General features: G+C 45.1%; 1 protein-coding gene across 4 annotated transcripts; it reads left to right on the plus strand.

Moving 5' to 3' along the window:
- Positions 1-11493: 11493 nt before the first annotated feature.
- podxl (podocalyxin-like) lies at positions 11494-18662 on the plus strand. Of its 4 annotated transcripts, none has more exons than XM_049010581.1 (9): positions 11494-11733; positions 13478-13555; positions 13660-14127; positions 14236-14370; positions 14840-14940; positions 15938-16019; positions 16950-16984; positions 17255-17374; positions 17510-18662. In XM_049010581.1, exons 1-9 carry the CDS (start codon positions 11703-11705, stop codon positions 17702-17704), a joined length of 1245 nt encoding a protein of 414 aa, XP_048866538.1. In that variant the 5' UTR covers positions 11494-11702; the 3' UTR covers positions 17705-18662. The 4 variants fall into 4 exon arrangements, with proteins under 4 accessions (XP_048866538.1, XP_048866534.1, XP_048866518.1 ...); XM_049010577.1 differs by having other exon boundaries at positions 11496-11733; positions 13660-14163; XM_049010570.1 differs by having other exon boundaries at positions 11497-11733; positions 13660-14199.
- The last annotated feature ends 38 nt before the right edge of the window (positions 18663-18700 follow it).

Below are 18700 nucleotides of genomic sequence, written 5' to 3' on the forward strand. Positions count from 1 at the left end.
TCAGAATCAGCACTGTAAGGGTGAGGGTCAGTAAGTCAGTGTCAGAATCAGCACTGTAAGGGTTAGGGTCAGTAAGTCAGTGTCAGAATCAGCACTGTAAGGGTTAGGGCAATTAGTCAGTGTCAGAATCAGCACTGTAAGGGTGAGGGTCAGTAAGTCAGTGTCAGAATCAGCACTGTAAGGGTCAGTAAGTCAGTGTCAGAATCAGCACTGTAAGGGTGAGGGTCAGTAAGTCAGTGTCAGAATCAGCACTGTAAGGGTTAGGGTCAGTAAGTCAGTGTCAGAATCAGCACTGTAAGGGTTAGAGTCAGTAAGTCAGTGTCAGAATCAGCACTGTAAGGGTCAGTAAGTCAGTGTCAGAATCAGCACTGTAAGGGTCAGTAAGTCAGTGTCAGAATCAGCACTGTAAAGGTGAGGGTCAGTAAGTCAGTATCAGAATCAGCACTGTAAGGGTTAGAGTCAGTAAGTCAGTGTCAGAATCAGCACTGTAAGGGTTAGAGTCAGTAAGTCAGTGTCAGAATCAGCACTGTAAGGGTCAGTAAGTCAGTGTCAGAATCAGCACTGTAAGGGTTAGGGTCAGTAAGTCAGTGTCAGAATCAGCACTGTAAGGGTTAGGGTCAGTAAGTCAGTGTCAGAATCAGCACTGTAAGGGTTAGAGTCAGTAAGTCAGTGTCAGAATCAGCACTGTAAGGGTCAGTAAGTCAGTGTCAGAATCAGCACTGTAAGGGTCAGTAAGTCAGTGTCAGAATCAGCACTGTAAAGGTGAGGGTCAGTAAGTCAGTGTCAGAATCAGCACTGTAAGGGTCAGTAAGTCAGTGTCAGAATCAGCACTGTAAGGGTGAGGGTCAGTAAGTCAGTGTCAGAATCAGCACTGTAAGGGTTAGGGTCAGTAAGTCAGTGTCAGAATCAGCACTGTAAGGGTTAGGGTCAGTAAGTCAGTGTCAGAATCAGCACTGTAAGGGTTAGAGTCAGTAAGTCAGTGTCAGAATCAGCACTGTAAGGGTCAGTAAGTCAGTGTCAGAATCAGCACTGTAAGGGTCAGTAAGTCAGTGTCAGAATCAGCACTGTAAGGGTTAGAGTCAGTAAGTCAATGTCAGAATCAGCACTGTAAGGGTCAGTAAGTCAGTGACAGAATCAGCACTGTAAGGGTCAGTAAGTCAGTGTCAGAATCAGCACTGTAAGGGTCAGTAAGTCAGTGTCAGAATCAGCACTGTAAGGGTTAGGGTCAGTAAGTCAGTGTCAGAATCAGCACTGTAAGGGTGAGGGTCAGTAAGTCAGTGTCAGAATCAGCACTGTAAGGGTTAGGGTCAGTAAGTCAGTATCAGAATCAGCACTGTAAGGGTTAGAGTCAGTAAGTCAGTGTCAGAATCAGCACTGTAAGGGTTAGAGTCAGTAAGTCAGTGTCAGAATCAGCACTGTAAGGGTCAGTAAGTCAGTGTCAGAATCAGCACTGTAAGGGTTAGAGTCAGTAAGTCAATGTCAGAATCAGCACTGTAAGGGTCAGTAAGTCAGTGACAGAGTCAGCACTGTAAGGGTCAGTAAGTCAGTGTCAGAATCAGCACTGTAATGGTCAGTAAGTCAGTGTCAGAATCAGCACTGTAAGGGTTAGAGTCAGTAAGTCAATGTCAGAATCAGCACTGTAGGGGTCAGTAAGTCAGTGTCAGAATCAGCACTGTAAGGGTCAGTAAGTCAGTGACAGAATCAGCACTGTAAGGGTCAGTAAGTCAGTGTCAGAATCAGCACTGTAAGGGTTAGAGTCAGTAAGTCAGTGTCAGAATCAGCACTGTAAGGGTCAGTAACTCAGTGACAGAATCAGCACTATAAGGGTCAGGGTCAGTAAGTCAGTGACTTACTACACACATACAGGCGTTTGGACATTTTCCAGTGCTATACCCACAGACCTTTGCAAACACAATACCCACATCAACAGTTTTCAGCAAATGTGCTACCAACACACACACACACATACAATATTTGGCAATATTTGGTCCCTACAATGTAATGTATATCTGACCCATACACACTTGTCGGTGTGTAACTGCTCTCAAGCCCTGCAAGCCCATTTTCAAGAACATGCAAGTTCAGAAACACTTCTCTAACCTTCGGGGTGTTTAAAGACCTCTATAATCTCTCACTTGTTCTAGAAGTTGCCGTGGAGACATCAGCTAAAACTTCTGAAATACCTCACAGATAAGCAGGGGGATATGGTCAGTTGTGGGTGGGGGGGCACAGTGTGGCTGCTATCACCTAAGATAGGGGAGAGCCACATTCCAGACTAGGGGTGGGGGCGGGTTTCACACATACCAGGTTGAAGGATGCGCTCCTAGTACCTCTGAGGGTAGCGGAGCCTTCAGAAGGATGCAAAACATCATGGGGAAAAGACTATCTTCTCACACGCAGGGCAATTCTGTAACGTTCTGGTAAGTGTGATCATCGCACACGCTTCTCACGTCACCTTTACAGCATGTCTCCGCTAGTTCCTTTTATGCCAAGATCACAACATGGACTGTTTAGCTACCCAAAGCCATCAAACAAATAAACGTGGACATGAGGAGAGCACCCACCCCCGGCCCCCCCGCCCCCCCGCCCCCCAAATGGCTGCTGTGAACACAGCACAAGGGCACCTGCATCCCTCTCTCTCTCGGGCCAAACTACAATCATTCACACTTTCTTCTGCAACTGCAGGTCCCGCATGCGCAAGCATAAGCCAGCACCTGCGAAATCAGACGCTTTTAAAAAGTCGGCTTCTGAAACAAACATTAAAATTATTTCCCCTGAATTATAAACGGGGCGCCCACATAAATTATAACCCACCCCTCTACTGTGAGGCGCTTTGGATAAAAGCATCGGAAAGATGATTAAATGTAAAAAACAAACAGGGATCACGCAGAGCTGGAAACAGCGATGAGTTATATGGTGTTTTGAGTCAAAGTTGCGTTTTTATAAACATGATAAATGCCTTCAGCTGCTTTGTTTTATCTGGGCCCAGGTTAACTTTATTAAGACATTAATAAAAAGGGCCGATTTATTATCTGATTTATCTGACAGTGCCTGGTGAAGTCTTAACGCATCCTTATCGGCCCTCAGCATGCAGCGTAAACAGCTGCCCAGTGTTGCTCCATTATCTGATGTCTGGGCAGGGAGGGCGGGCCAACCTCCGGCGCCCGTCTCCAGGGCTGCGACCGGGCCTTTCATGCGCCTTTCTTTATAACTGCAGCGCGGCGCTATGCGCTACGCTAGCAGCAGGGCGTCTGCGATGATGCCGCGACCTCTGACCCTTTAAGGAAGCGGCTTTTTCTGGAGCATAAAGGGAAAAGGAGACGGAAGAGGAGATTTGGGAGTCACATTCCACCGTTCCTTATCAGAGGTCATAAAGAGCCTGATCCCCCTCCTCGCCAGGAACGCAGGGGCAGAGCAGGTGCCTGGCAGACTCGCCCCTCCTCTCATTTCTCGAGTTACATTTTTAAGTTTAATTAACGGCACCAGTAACATTCACCCGAAGCTTAGAGTGTTTACAATACTTGCATCGCTTAGATACCAGCACCAAACATACACCACACACATTAGTGCACAATAACCATGTTTTTACTAAGCTGTGTGACTAAGGTCCCTCCCTCCCTCATCGGCCCCCACCCCTCCCGTCCCCTCCCCGTTCAGCCATTTCCTTCATGCTGCAAACACGACTTTTCCTGCATGTGTCCGCCGCCGTCAGCCTGCGGCGTGAAGCCGTCCCGAGCTGTTTATACTTGGAAGGGAGTCGACCTGCAGAGTGTTTCCCCGACAAATCAATCATGCCGCCAGGGCGAAAACAAATCACAGAAAGCATTTAGGCAGCACTGCTCTTTTCCGAGGGCTTTGTTTGGCGAAACGCAGCTAATGACAAACGTTTTCTGCTGCTGTTTGGAGTAAAATATCGAAGTAATTAAAGATTAATGAAAGCAACCGTCTAATGCATTTTCCCCGTCCACATGCAGTGCCAACTGTGCGACTGTCCCACATCACCTCCTTAACATTTTTTTTTAACCATTGGTGTTTCACGTCTGATTTGTTGACTTTTTTAATGCATTAGTCCATTAAAGCTTTATTAAATTTTTGATGATCCTATTTGTTAGAAAACGCATTGCAGAAAGGTGACGCAGCCAGAGATGGGAGATCTTACAAATGAACTGCTTAACGTGAACACGAATATGAGATCATCTCACGCTTCAGGTAAATCAGGATTAATGTGATATCGTCCCAGCAACTGGCCTCGTTCTCCGCCCCCCCCCGGATTCCACTAGTAATCAGCGTATGCTGCTAGAAAGGTATACAGAACGTCTCCCAGCTTTACTCTCCTGGAAACATGCCCAGTGATGATGTGTAAAGTGTGTAAGCAAGATTTTTTCCTGACACTTACATGAAGCAACACTTATATGAACAAGTTTGATTTAGTGAGAGTAGGTGATAACTGCTGCACTTCTGGATGTCACATTTCCATTATAGATCTAAATTTTATATATACACACACACACACACACACACACATTATCTGGATCTGTGATGTCTCCGGGTGGGACATTTCATTTGCGGTGTAGAGCATTACAATTCTCGCAGCATCATTTGATGTTGATATGTCTCTTCTTGGACAAATTTAGCAGCCTGCTATTGGGCGTTATTATTTCAAAGACATGCGAGGCGCCTCCCAGCATGACATCAGAGGCCCAGACTGGTCCGTGCCCACTGGCCGCACTTCCTCCTATAGAAAGAGGCCGCTACGGAGCACTTCCCAGGAAGCGCGGGCTTCCCGTGCCACTCCCACAGTGGGAATATTCATAATGCTCCTAGGCCTTTCACCTTGCTTTCCCATTGCCCTATTGGCCTCACATCATACACAGGATGTGCTAAAAATACAATGCATGCACACACACACGGACACACTGAGACACGTGGAATACACCATTGTTAGGACTCTCCAGTTGCTTTAAGACAACAATGGGCAGGAGCAAAAAAGGCTCGTACAGCACAGTCCGTCCCAAGGGATCCGGCCCAGCCTGGCCCACCCCATCCCCTAGCGACCCGACTCCCAGTTAGGCTCCCAGATAACAGAGGGGCCTTTGACTGCGAGATTTCCTTCCAAAGGTCATTCGGGGGTGCCGTAACACGGCCACTGAGCACCTGCTTAGCGTCCACAGGGCGCCATATCCCCCAACAACGTCCCGTCACCAGATAGCAGCTCTCAGCAGCCTCGGGGAGCAGTACTGGTGTGCAGTCCCCATGCGTTCTGTGATTTTTTTTATACCTTATGGAACATTCCAGATTTCGCCTGTAATCTTCCCATCGATTTTACAGCTCGGCCATGTTTTCACAGCTGAAATGTTCCAGTGTTTCGACCGGGTTTCGTCTGTCAGTTACGATAAAAAAAGGTCATTTCAGTTTTAGCTATAACGAGGCCCTGGCGTGTAAATTGGAAGAGGCGAGCGAGCCAGTCGAACGGGGAGAGGTGTTTCTGAATTGCCAGCAGAATTCATACAGTAGACAGAAAATTCATCAACTGGTTCCTTCGTGACTCTAGGGGATGTGGAAGTCAGGCGGCTGGGCCTAAGCGCAGCCAGGCCAGCTGACATCAGTGGAAGAGTTACGAGAGCCACGACGGGACACTCCTGACGGATCCCGTCACTGAGGAAGAGGAAGGTGAAAGGCAGATGATGACATTTATGCCACTATTAGACATTACCCTTTGTTCTAACTCCACCCTGTTTTCAGGAAATGTCTGTGAGGTGGGGAGTTAAAATAAAAAGGGCGAAAAATAGACATTCAGCACAATTTCATATATTACTTGGAGAGATGAGTCCTTTGAATTAATTTACTTTATGTTCACTATAAATGTTATTTATTATATTTTCTTCGTGTGACACTGTGAGATTTTTAGATTTATTTAGGTGTCTGTTAGTAGCTACAACTTGTCCTGATCGCTCTCTCTGAAAAAAATGGCTTTAGTCCCCCCCCCCCCCCCCATATAAAAGACTGAAGCACAACCAGAAGAGGAAAACGCGTTAGATTTATCGCACCTGATAATGGCCACGGCTGCGCCTTCATCATCGCGATAATGCTGCCCAGATAAGTTTATTTATGCTGCGGGCAGATTTCGCTTAACTGTAGCGTACAAAACATGATAAGTGTTGTACTGGTAATAAGCTGCTTTAAAGCTGCTGTTCGATGAAGTCTAAGATCGAGTGGTTACTGGGTGTGTGTGTTTGGCTAACGGGGTTACGGGGCCAGTAGGACATTACCATTCATAAGTGTGCTGCCGTTGAACACAAGGCTGGATGAAAGGTTGAGTGTCGGGACAAAGCTATGTTTTTAAATACCTTATAGATGACAGAAGAAATAGAGTGGAACTCATTTTCAGCCCAGGAGTTTTATGCGCAGAATTGGCCCATTTTGTCTTCGTTCTGGGGGAAACTTTGATAAATGATGCCACGGTTCAAGTCTTATTATCCCGATAAATTTATTGCTGACATTCCAAGAAGAAAATAAGTAACAAACAGCATATTGAACGGTTGAAGCAGCTTGACTTTTTCAGCCCCGCCAGGTCCCTTACTAACATCCATCGTTTGAGAACCTCCAGTGATCAGCACTGGCAAGAGGTGATTAGCTGTGGCGCCTCTGCAGCTGCGCACTGCGCTCACTCAGTTCTCAATGACAAGTGATCGCACTGACGCGCGTGCCGCATAGTTGCACGTTTCCGTGTGGGTGTGAGTGCGTGCGCGTGCACGAATGGGTGAGAAAACTTGCTGGTTAATATTCTGAAGACGGTTAATATTCTGAAAGCCGTAAAATGACTCAAAATGGCTCAACTTTAAATTTGGCAAATTATTTTGTTTCTGACCAGCATAACAGCTAAGCAGCCCGGTGGGGATTCCCCCGAGTCTCCGGATTGGTCATTCCAGGTGCGGGGAATCCCATTAGGGTGCTGTCCCCCTTTCCTGGGGTTTCTTGCCGTTTACAATGGTGTCCTTCAAAATTCAAGGAGCACAAGGAAATATTCAAAGGATGATGGATGAGTGTCTGCAGGAAACAAGAGGTTAGCACATCTGCCTGGTCCAGTTTTTCTGGCATTCAGTTCCAGTAGCATGCAGGTGTAATGTTTGCAGTGGTTGATTATACCTCTCATACTCCTACCTTATCCAGCCATGCTCATGCAGACACGCTCCATCTAAGGGTAGTATTAAAACACCTCACGTTGTAAAAATGTCACAAATTCACCAGCCACGTTATAGAATTCTTTTAAATTCATTCTGCGTAACCGGCCAGCCCACGGTTTGCCGACACCTGTTATTCCCGTTGCAGTTTGTCACCTCACAGAGGCGACGGTGTTTGTCTCCAAACACCTGCTGCACTGCACTTCTTGTCGGTATGAGGAGGGCATGCAGCTGAATAATTAAGCTGTCTTGAAGGAAAACATAGGGAGATACTGAGTGGTATTCATGTCCTGAGCCTGTACCGAGGGACGCCTGGGACGGTGCGAGGCTTTGATAAGTCTGGCCAGGATGTTCTGGGTTGTGTCAGGGAGTTCAGGGCTCACTGCCTGCACAGCAGCAACACCAACTACCTCATCATCCATGCATGCACCGAAACGCACAGGTACACGTCAGCAGAGCAACCTTAACTTCTTCTTCAATGCACGCACAACAAAGGCTCTCTTAAGATATATATATACAGTACTGTGCAAAAGTCTTAGGCAGGCAAAGAAAATGATGTTTAGATTATCCTCGTGTTGGTGTAAAACTATGATATTATGCCTGTCAAAGTGTGTCAGCTTCGCCATTTCAGAACCTCTGCTAAAATCATCCTAGTATTTGCAACGACCGTCCAGTGCAGCCATGTATTTTTTGACTTGGCCACTAGCACACCTCACTGACTTTTTAAACCAACATATTTAATTATTTAATTGAGCTGTTGGTAAAATTTAACAAAATCATGGAACGGCTGAGGTGCCCCTGAGGAGAAGTTTGGGAACTGACGCGGTGTTCATCTGGCAATCAACTAGATATCAGTAACTTTTTAGAAAACAGAAGACATTATTACTAGTTTTTATTGTGTTACTCTTAATTTGTACATGTTCTAATGTTAAATTGTGTTTTTTGTTCTAAGCTAAAGTTCACTTGCTACCCAAATAAACAGCCTTAAACATTTCTTTGGACTGCCTAAGACTTTTTTTTTAAGTACTGTATATCTTAGGTAATATATATATTACTGAATCATACACATTATTAGATACTCAGTCTCAAGTACACTCTCATGCATCCACAAATGACTGAAGTAAGTTTCGATGTCCATAGACAAGCAGTTTGGCATATTGTCATTCTTGCTAATCCAGCCAGATGGACCCACTGCACTCACGGCCAAAGTCGCCCCAAGGTGTCAGCGCTGAAATGGCTAGCTGGTCTGCTCCCCAGCGCTTTGGACATTTCAGCATACTTCAGAAAGCGCAGTAAGGTCAATCTACCTCTAAATTACAAACGAGGGCAAAGAGAAGCAGAGTGGTGACACGAATGGATCCCTTTGCTTATCCGTTTCAGATTCTGATGCAACACGCAGCAGGTTACAGTGACACACTTTTTCCCATCTTCGTTCATGTCTTGACTTTTGTACATCGCTTGTTATAAATGGGTCCCCAAGCAGCAGGTGTAAGGAAGCAATCCCATTGGCCGCAACTCAGAGATAACCTGGCCTGCCTTAGCCTGCACCATAAATCTCGTAGCACGTCAGGTCTTCAAAGGGGAATTCATCACCAAGAGGCCCAGATCCAAACTTCCTGGTACCAGGCACCAGACCTCCTGTGCAGGCATTGCAATGATTGGCTGGAGTTGGGTGAGGAGTAGGAGGGAAAGGGGGGAGGTGGGAGGGTTCACAAGCTACAACTTCAAAATTGTGAGCTCATGAGCAAACAATTCCACAGAAAACGTAGGAGGAACATTCATCTTCCCATCACCTCTATCCTGCACGCTCACATCGAAACAACCCCACCCGCCCCAAGGATTAGGGTCACAATAGACAGTGAAAACTTCAAACCATGCCAATCTCTCTTACTCTGTTTTATTTTTCTATACCAGTAATAGTGGAACCTTGCTTCATGGATAGGGAAGTGGTCTTCAGGCTCACATTGCCCACTGATTGACCAATGTACCCACAGGGTAGGCATTGGAGCAGAGATCATGACCCAACAACCAGCACTGTGATATGGGAGATTTCAAAGCAAAGCGAAACAGCTATCAGAGCTCCAAAGAGGTCACCTGTCACAAATTCATGTTTCGAGGAAAGCAGTCATAAAAACATCAAAACTGAACTTCAGATGAATATATGCAGGGCTGTCAATTGGAAGCAAGTCATCCCCAAGCCCAGTGTACCTCATTTAAGGACCCCTTAGTCACAGGAAGGGTTCCATAGTCTTATGAGTCATGCTTTGCTTGTTTACCCTCATCTGGTTGTACCTACGGGGGCGGCATGGTGGTGCAGTGGTCAGCACTGTTGCCTCACACCTCTGGGACCCGGGTTCGAGTCTCCGCTTGGGTCACATGCGTCGTGGGGTTTCCTCCGGGTACTCCGGTTTCCCCCCACAGTCCAAAAACATGCTGAGGCTAATTGGAGTTACTAAATTGCCCGCAGGAGTGAATGGTGTTTGTGTGTGCCCTGCGATGGGCTGGCCCCCCATCCTGGGTCATTCCCTGCCTCGTGCTCATTGCTTCCGGGATAGGCTCCGGACCCCCCGTGACCCAGTAGGATAAGCAGTTTGGAAAATGGATGAATGGATGGATGGTTGGCCTTACAACTGGAGAAAGCCAAAGGATGTCTTCATCCCAGAATGTCTGCTGGTAAAGGCAGCCATCTTGAGGGAGCCATTAGGTCCAATGATTGCTCTGCAGTGTCATATAACAGACAAACCGTATGAGGCAATTTTACAGAATGTGGCCAATGTTCCAAGATGGCCATAGATACTTAAGTTAAATGCTTTCCTGGGCCTCCCCAGTCACCAAATTTGAACTTCGTTTTACTGTTACAGAAAGCTCAGATTATGAAGTCAATTTCCATCAGAATCCCTCAAAGAACCGGGCTTTCTTCTTGAACAATGGTCCAGTTCAGGCCTGGACTGGCAATCTGGCAAACTACCTGCCACTTCATCGCAAAACAGACATGTACATGGCATTGTGGAAATTAGGAGAACATTTCAAATTGGATTTGAGAAAGCACTTCTTTACACAGCGTGTAGTTAGAGTATGGAATAGTCTTCCTGTTAGTGTAGCACAAGCTAAAACCCTGGGTGCCTTTAAATCAGAGCTAGATAAGATTTTAGCAACTCTGAGCTAATAGTTAAGTTCTCCCTAAACGAGCCTGATAGGCCGAACGGCCTCCCCATTGTAAATTTCTTAGGTTATTATGTTCTAACAGATAAGCTGCACCAAAATGATATAATCCAAGCCATTTTGAATGACCTTCTAAAACAACCCCTAAAGCTATTCATGTAAAGAAAGAGAGGAGCTTCCTGCACGTGCTGGTACAATAACGTTCCTGATAAATCGCCCCTGAAACCTGAACCAGGAGCTGAGAGCAGAACCGCACATGGTCCATTTCAGCCCGAGTTAAATGTCCATGAAGGTGAGGTTTGCTTTGAATGAGGCTGCTGAAAGCATGCGAAGAACGCGTGAATAGGGCTTTGGTTGTCATGGGATACGGGCAAAGGACCAGCGCGCGGGAAACCCGACGGGATAATGCAAAGTGACCGTGACATGGGGGGGGGTCTTCCTTCATCACTTCTGTCACCTGCTGCCCCATCGAACCATGTCCTTTTCTAGCGGTTCCGAGTGAGTTCTGAGTTTTATAAACCGCCCACCCATAAAAAGACACGTCAGCTGATGCACACACAGAATCCGACACAAAAGATCTTATAAATAAAGGCCTGCATGCAGCTGAAGTACGGAATCGGTTAATTATGCATTCATTTTTCTAATTAATTATATAAAACGAAATGTGCCAGTTACAGACTGACAATTTAAAACAATCGTCACTGGTACCTCTTGTTAAAGGCACCAAATTCTTTCCGGTTGCTATAGTAAAGGTCTGAATTTAATGAGGGTCGGACTAAAACAATTCACATTTAGGGCCCCAAATCCAGCTGGCAAACATTTCAATAGCTGGTCAACGGAATCGTTTTTCTCAGGCTTGGGGATCTACTGCGAAAAGCGTGCGCTCTCACCTAATGCCAGGACACCTATTTCGGGGAATTCGTGAAATATTTTAATGAAATTTGAAGTGGCTACATAATTTCTAAAGAACACTGCACTGTAGAAATAATCATAATAGTAATAATAACCAACACGGACAAACACTGTTTGGACATTTACTTTGTGTAATTGTCAGCTGTCTGTGACACACTGAATGACCGTAAATCCTCAGCAATATCGACAGAGAGTCGGGGGGAGGCGTTTGCTTTATCCTCATTGTTCCCGGCGATTAGAGTCCTCCCAGTGCTGCTGTCTGCTTTGGCATGATAAGTGTTTGTGGGGCTGGGAATCCTGGCATTGCCGCCCTAGAAGCCAGACTCTCCGGCCACGACCGACGCCAGCGCGCAGTAGGTCCGCTACTGAGCCCCGGACAGACGCAGATAGACGCGGCGCTGAGAAGCGCAACTTCTAGATAAATTACCGAAAAATATAAAGAGCAAGATGAGATCGCTGTGGGCGCTACTCTTAATGGGTAAGTGTACATTTGAGCTTATGTAAAACAATGTTATTTTTTGTTTACTTGATTGAGAATATAAACCGAAATAGGACGCTGAGGTTTTTATTATCTTGATGAAGTTTTATTAACGTGGATGTACGCATTACTTTTTTGCTATTTTACATTTGAAATTTGTAGATATAGTAACCATGAAACATACTAGCCAACGGTTTAAAGAATTATTTATTGATTGTTATTAATACCATAATTTATTATGGTATTCCTTCATCGGCAGGGTCCTGGTTATTCGGAGTTGTTTTCAATGAATATCTTTGGACGGCTCCTTTTAGTATTTTTTGCATTAAAAAGTATTTGTTGCTCGAATATATTTGTTTAATGTTAATGACTTTTTTAGCAGGTGGTGTCACATGTAATGTAAAAGTTTGGTGGGAGCTTCCCCCCCACACACACAGCTAAATCTCGGTGCCGCTGGGGGGCGTCGGGAGGGTGGGGGTCTATCCGTCAGTATTACACCGCGGCGCGGCTGGGGATCGACCGGTGCGGCGGAGGTGCTGGAGTCGCGTAATTAACGTGCTGTGCTGATGCCTGCTAAATACACAGCGGGAGTGCTGTTATCTTTAATAGAGTTTGTCTCCTTTTCTAACAGGACTTTCCATTACTTAGGCAAAGTGACTTTGCTGACATCTGGTTCACGTTAAATAAACATTAAAATAAATAGCTAGCGATTCACTGCATTTACTTATAATCGTGGACAATCGCGTGCTGAGTGATTTATTAAAACTTTTAACTTTTTAACGTTATTATTTGGTTAATTTTTTTGTTTTAATCTGGAGTGCTGTATTTGAACCTCCAAAGGAAGCCCTTTATCGGCCCGGTTCCCACGCGGGCGTGGCAGATCCCGTCCCTGCTTTTTCCCTTGGCAGGTCTCCACTGAAAGCAGGCGGCTGTATCTGATGTTCCGTTATTCGCTTCGGACCACTTCAGTCATCTGGTTTAGTTTTTTATTTATGTATTTATTTGAATTACCTTGCCTTGAATTTGAATTACCTTGCCTTATTTGGTCATTTGACTTACCTTGTGTTTAAATGCTGTGGTCGGACTACGGGCATCTAGTGTTGTGTGGAAATCAGATGTGACTGTCGCAGGGGACAGAAATACTTGAAAAAGTACAGTTTTCCCTTCACTATGCCCAATTATTATTAAAGAACATGGGCGTATTAATGAATAAGATTAGGCTACCCTATAGCAGAGGGCCCTAGCAAAGTCAATCGAAATGGAACTCATTAAATCTAGCCAATTGATTGATAATCGGATTATTGACATTACACCATTACTAATTGTCTCGTTTGGTTTCATTTGGTTAAAAAAAAAAGTTGCAGTAGTCTACTTGGGGAGGACCCTTTAGGCATGTTAGACTAGGGCCTCCAGGGAAGTGAATCCACCCCTGGAAGAAACTGGACATTACTTAAACAATGCAGGTTAAATACACATGATTTTTTAAAAATAATTGAACTGTTTACTTTTAGCATTTATATTTACTCTTAGAAATGGGTAGAAATGTGGTAGTTATACTGCAAGTGAGGGCATTGCTCTTCACATGGAGCAGGTCCAGGCATCAGGACCAGATATTTTCAGTGTCACTGTCTAGGAAAAAAATGGCGACGTAACCACTGACTACCAAGCTACTGAAGTAACTGAGATAGTATTTCTGCAAATCCGGCTGAGCGCCATGTCTCTTTTCCTCCATCTCCTACCCTAGGAATTTCGAGCGTGTCTGCCACTATGGAGTCAAATGAGATATCTAGACAGATGAGTTCTCCAACCCCAAATCACACAGGTAAAGCCATGAGCCTCACCAAATAACCAGTGCTGCTAATTGACCTTGAGTCCAGAGAGAACACAACACTCAGACTTGACTGACTGTAATGTTCTCTCTCTAAGATTCTACAACATCAGGGCCTGGATCTATTATACCAACAAGCAACACCAGCGTGGCAATAATCCAGTTAACAAACTTCACCGAGAGCACATCGACAAGCAACCTGCCAACAGCTGTGCGGTCAACAGCTGCCCAGACAACAGCACCAATTACCAGCACACTAGAGGCATCTACAGAGCATAAAGCATCAGATAAACCAACGACGACTATCAAGCCTAATGCATCACGTCCAACAACAGAAGCTCCCAAATCTAAGGTATCAATTTCGACAATATCAGCTACCGAGTTTAAGATATCACTTCCAACATTGTTAGCGTCAACGACATTAGTTCCACCGACAGTTAGCATGACTCAGGCAACAAATAAACCAACGATAGCTAGCGAGTCCAATTCATCACCTCCACCAACGACCGCTACCGAGTCCAAGTCATCACCTCCACCAACGACCGCTACCGAGTCCAAGTCATCACCTCCACCAACGACCGCTACCGAGTCCAAGTCATCACCTCCACCAACGACCGCTACCGAGTCCAAGTCATCACCTCCACCAACGACCGCTACCGAATCCAAGTCATCACCTCAACCAACGACCGCTATTCAGTCAGCCATGACTACAAGGCCTATGACAACAAAACTGCCAGTGACCTCCATCTCTGAGACTTTACGTCCTGCAATCACAACGCAGAATATGATGTTGGACAGCACTGTGCCAGGTACGGACACAACTGTTTCATGTCACAAGGTCACATTGCTGATCTTACCAGCATTATATACACAAACATGCACAGTACAATACTGCATTACAGGATGACAGTTCTTCCAAGAGAAACAGGCTGCCTGCCAAAGTGTTTTAAAGCATTTTGGTACATTAAACATTAATAATATTCACCTGTAACTTACTTTATTGTAAAATGTCACAGAAGCATTCGCCGTAAGGCACGCGTGTCACTGTTCAGGGGCACCGACAAATCAGGTACAAGATTGCAGGGGCAGCTACAAATCAGATACAAGGTTACAACTTGGTAGCATTTCTCAGAGACCGTGTTCCAATCAACTGCATGCACTCAGCGTTGCTCTTCTCCAATGTTCCGTAATGTACATTTACATTTTAAGCGTAATCAGTGTGTAAGAATGTTTATTCCACATCAGTTTTGATGCAGATGTTTCCCCTCTTCCATACAGAGAGCATCCCAACCTCAATATCCAGCAGTCCAGCATCAGTCATTGCACCTTCTACAAATAAGACCCCACTATTCACTAAGAATTCCAAAAGCTCGAAAGAGGTACGTCTCCTGTTTGACTAACTTAACCATATACAAGCAAAAGCCCCCGCCAACAAGTGAAAACACGAATGAGGGGATTGACAGTTTTGTGCAAAATGACCAAAACAAACAATGTTATCCCAAAATGCAATGTACTCCAGAATATGTTTATTTGCAATATATGCTTTTCGACCTCCTTTACACATACAGCCTCCAGATTAACACAAAGCAAAAAATTTCAAGATAACTCAAAAAATGTGTTTTTGTTTTCTTATTCTGACTTTGGAGACAGCCACTGACACTACAGACAGTTCAGGTCCAGAGAGTACAAATCCAGGCCAAGGTTTTATTTCAACCTACCAGTTGAGTACTTTGTGACTGTGACTCTTTATACTCAACTGGTTAGTTAAAACAAAACCTTGGTCTGGATTTGTACTCTCTGGACTTGAACTGTCTGTAATAGATTACTTTTGTGAGTAACTTCCCCAACACTGGTGGTTCATCACCATGTGTGGGTCTGGGTCTTTGTCTCACTTGAGCTGTAGAATATAATATTTTTTTCTTTGTCTCCAAACTGATTGCCACTTCTTTAAAAAGTTAGGGGAAAAATTCCCTTTGTGGTTCTGGAAAATGTATTGTTTAAATGATCTTTCCCTGTTCCCATAACATAGTTCTCAGAGCAGAAAGATGCCCTTCAAACCAATTCTCCTTACTGACAGATGGATGGACAGACAGACAGACAGAGATAGATAGATAGATAGATAGATAGATAGATAGATAGATAGATAGATAGATAGATAGATAGATAGATAGATAGATGGATAGATAGATGGATGGATGGATGGATGGATGGATGGATGGATGGATGGATGGATGTCACCTACAGACTAAGGCTTGTTAAAGAAACCTCTTAGCCCTGCCTTCTTGACATATAAATTTATGTGAGATTGTGAAGTCATCTGCTGACATACAACTGTGTTACCTACTGAACTCTTGTTAACATCTTTTAAACCCCAAGGTCTGTGAATATCTGATGGCGTGGATCGTTGAGGACTGTGACATACAGCGCATTGGGAGGGGCCAGTACAGCCTAAAAATCTGTAGGTTGTTTTAAATAACACACATAGTTATGCTACCCAACATGTCCATCCCTGACCTGATAATGCACCTCGGCATAGATACTGCACGATCCCCGAGTACAGGCCTGGAAATCATTACTGATACTGCTCACTAAGGTTGGACTAGTAGCAGTTCAAGACCATGTGGCACCCTAAGCAAGCATCACTCATCTGAGGCAAAGCATGTTTGCCTGGCAGGTTGGTGCCCCTGTAGGAAAGGTGGTGCCCCACATTATTAAAAAAAAGTGCCACTTTGTACCTTTGACGGTACAATTACTTGTCACTTGGACAAGTCCTCAAGGGTCTGCCAGTTGTACCCTAGCTGTAGGTAAATGAGGTAAATGTACCTTTTAGTATAATTTAAGGTACAGAAATGGACTCTGGGGAATGTTTTTGTACCTTTGGGGAACAAAATTGTACCAGGGCTGTGCCATGTTTCTGGCAGTGTTTGGCACTGCCTATAGGATTGACTGGTCCTGGGTAGGACTGTAGGATGCAGTTGAACCTGGAGCATTTCAGTAAAGAACGTAGCTGCTTTGTTTCCTTTCTATCTTAGGTTTTTTTGTTGGTTAGCTTGGTATTAAAGAGTTAACAGAGTTAATAGGTGCCAATCTTCCAGTAACTTTAAAATGTCCCCCAGACACAAGGAGAAAACACAAACGGTCACGTCAGAAGGTGTAAGATAATTACGTAATTATCTCGTATTGCTCGGGTTGAAAGGTCTCCCAAGTAAGTGGAACTGCTTAGGGTGAAATGTGAAAAAGAAGTATTTCTTAAAGTGCTTCGCCATATTTTCTTTCAAAAGTCATCAAACACGAATGTTCGGTTGTTAAATACCACTGCCGATTACACTTCAAACTGAATGTGGTTACATTATATGTGTTTCAAAATGTGACTGTACTTCACTTACAGATAGCACGAAAATCATTGACGAGCCACCTTCAAAGGTATGTCCTAGATTAAAAGCATGACTAAATATATGCAAAAAGTATGTTCTGCTGCGGCGTGACGCACGTCTGCATGTTCACTTGTGTCCCATCTGTATACATGTACAGTCTCGTCAGAAATTACCTTGTCTTTTACACAGTTGCACTTGTCAGTAGAGAATTAATTGAAATGCGTTTTAAACACTGTTATACGTGATATATATTGTGCATTTTGGACCTGTTTCCATCTAGATAGCTGTGGGTTCACGTTTTAAATCTGCATCCCAACAGCCCACCCAGTCCTACAACGCCAAACTCATTGCCGCTCTGGTCACCACCTTCATCTTGCTGTCCATCATCGCCCTCAGCAGCTTTTTCCTATGGCGCCGACGCTCTTACAAGATGAACCAGGTGAGCCCTGACCTTAGCGGGTCAGGAGGGGGAAACACAGCCATGGAAAGCAGAGCAGAAGCAGGATGGAGTGCATGGACCACCTCACTGCTTCTTCATGACGTGTTTCTTTTCCCTTATGCTGGGTTGCCACAGCAACAGCTGACAGAGGAGCTGCACACTTGCGAGAATGGTTACCATGACAACCCCACACTGGAGGTGATGGAGGTGCAGCCAGAGATGCAGGAGAAGAAGGTGGCCCTCACCAAAGAGCTCCACGACACCTGGATCGTGCCCTTGGACAACTTGGCCAAAGTCGACCTTCTGGACGAGGAGGACACACACCTGTAGGGTGATGTCACCCGAGGTAATGGTGACGTGACCGCAGGCTAACGGTCGCTCACGTGCAGGACCAAACGAGGACCACTACATGCTCATCCATAAGCAGATACCCCCCCACAAAGTTTTCAAAGGACTTTCTTCCTGAATGCTAAAAGGTACAGTTCGAAACCCTGAAAAGAACCACCATGTGGATCTTACCTCCTATACACCAGGACTGTTAATCAGCACCATCACCTGAATCTCTGTAATCCACTATTTTTGCCAGACTAAAATGACCCAAAAGATGCGATAAACATAAATCTTTATCTCCCATACCTGTTAAAATGTTAGGATTCACACTATTGCATCGAAGGGCCAATATTTTATGCCCTGGGGTCTGTTACTCGTTCCTATGTTTAAAAAGCTGATTCATCTTCACGGCTGGAAGATTTACTTACCAGGGTCACTGGGTAGCGGTGCATCACCACCCCTGTGGGGTTCTGGCGGGGGTTCCAGTCGCTCTCCGCGTTTCCCGCGCTCATTCAGGGCCAAGGGTGGGGGGGCCGCGTGAGCCAGACCAGAGGCGGAGATTCACTCACCAGCGAGTCGCTGCTTCAGACAAAACCGCATGAAGCCAAAAGGGTGAATAAGCCACTTCAGTGGGTCCAGCCTGCTTCTAGGTGGCTTTTTGTAAATATATGTATCTTTATTACCAGATGAGTGCCTTCCCACACTCAGGGCCGCTGAGGGATGCACTGCGTTTTGCTGTCAGATAACGAACCACCACATTCACATCGTCCAGCACCAGGTTAAATGCTTAAAGACTGCATTTCTCACAGACTCTTTCACTTTATAAAACACTTAAGTTATGCAAAGATGAGTCACTTGTGGTTCTTTTGCTGAAGCTGATAAACACTGGGATTCGTATGTACGGTTTTCCCTGATCCAAGACCTTTTTTATGCATCAATAAAACACCAAACTAACCAATGTGGGTGAGTGATGCTTTTCTCCTTGCCGAGTATCAG

Source organism: Brienomyrus brachyistius, chromosome 1 (genome assembly GCF_023856365.1).
Source record: "Brienomyrus brachyistius isolate T26 chromosome 1, BBRACH_0.4, whole genome shotgun sequence".
Classification (NCBI taxonomy): Eukaryota; Metazoa; Chordata; class Actinopteri; order Osteoglossiformes; family Mormyridae; genus Brienomyrus; species Brienomyrus brachyistius.